We start from the raw sequence: 1,074 nt of genomic DNA, 5'->3' as shown, positions 1-1,074 counted from the left end.
CCACGGGTGGCGGTTGGTCAAGGAGGGGGGTAAGCTTGCCTGCAAATCGAGGCGTCTCTGGTGGAGGGGGCGGACGAGAAGAGGAGAGGAGGCAAAGGAGACGACCAACGCACTGGTGCTGCCTTGTTGCAGCGCCCCCCCAAAACACACACATGCTCTCTCCGCCTGCAGGTTGCTGCTGCCACTACTAGGTGCGCCCCACGCAGTCAAGACTTGAGTCGTCTCGTGTCCCCCCTGTTGGGGCGTGCGCGCGTTTTACTGATCTGCCCCCACCTGCCCGTCGTAGCCGTGTGGCAGCAGCATGACCAGCGCAGACTGCTGCCCCCACTTCTGCTCCCCGCTGGTCACAAACTGGTCGATAATCACCTGGCCAGGAGGGAGTGTGTGTGAGCGTGTGCGTGTGTGTGTGTGTGTGTGTGTGTGTGTGTGTGTGTGTGTGTGTGTGTGTGTGTGTGTGTGCGCGCGCGCGTGCGTGCATGCGTGTGTGCGGCAGGGACAGGGCAGGAAGTGCGAGCGCCTGCAGAACATGCCCCCTGCAGCCGGGCACGCGGTCATTGTGTCCAAAAGACCCCCTTTTGTGGGGGTTGTCTATATTGCACCGATTATGCAATCAGGCCGCCTCCGGGTGCGGTTTTGTGCTCAGGGTCGCCCGCCCACCTGCGCATTGTTGGCAAAGTCCCCAAACTGCGCCTCCCACAGCACCAGGGACGTGTCCCGCGCGATAATGGAGTAGCTGGGGGCGGGAGCAGGGGCGGTTGATGCGGGGTGTCATGGTTGGTGAAATTGTGGTGGCTATGCGGTTGCTGAGTCGGTGCACCCAGGGTGATGTGGGTGGGGGATGTGGGTGGTAAAGGGGATGCTGCGAGGGGATGCGTAAGACCGTGAGCGCACCGCGCAGCAGCAAGGGGCGGGCTCGTCGGCAGGGGTGGGCGGGGTGATCAACGTGCAAACCAGCGTCGAGGGTGCTGCAGACGCACAAAAAGAGGCACCAAGAGGCGCCCTGGGACACACAAATGCTCCTGCAAGCAAGGGCCCAACCCGCCTCCACCCCCACACAGAGGGGCCCCCCACCCC

General features: G+C 63.4%; 1 protein-coding gene across 1 annotated transcript in view; it reads right to left on the bottom strand.

The window, feature by feature from the left end:
• The window catches only part of MNEG_15518 (putative 2-oxoglutarate dehydrogenase E1 component DHKTD1), a gene marked incomplete at both ends in the record, with an annotated part of 2,859 nt that extends 2,556 nt beyond the window's left edge, over window positions 1-303 (bottom strand). Inside the window, one exon of the mRNA XM_014036011.1 lies at window positions 274-303. Within this exon, the coding sequence (XP_013891465.1) occupies window positions 274-303 (30 nt within the window). The remainder of the gene's footprint in view (window positions 1-273) is intronic.
• Window positions 304-1,074: the final 771 nt, after the last annotated feature.

Source organism: Monoraphidium neglectum (assembly GCF_000611645.1).
Source record: "Monoraphidium neglectum strain SAG 48.87 unplaced genomic scaffold scaffold05401, whole genome shotgun sequence".
Classification (NCBI taxonomy): Eukaryota; Viridiplantae; Chlorophyta; class Chlorophyceae; order Sphaeropleales; family Selenastraceae; genus Monoraphidium; species Monoraphidium neglectum.
Note: the sequence above shows the minus strand (reverse complement) of the source record. Positions and strands in the feature narration are given on the sequence as shown.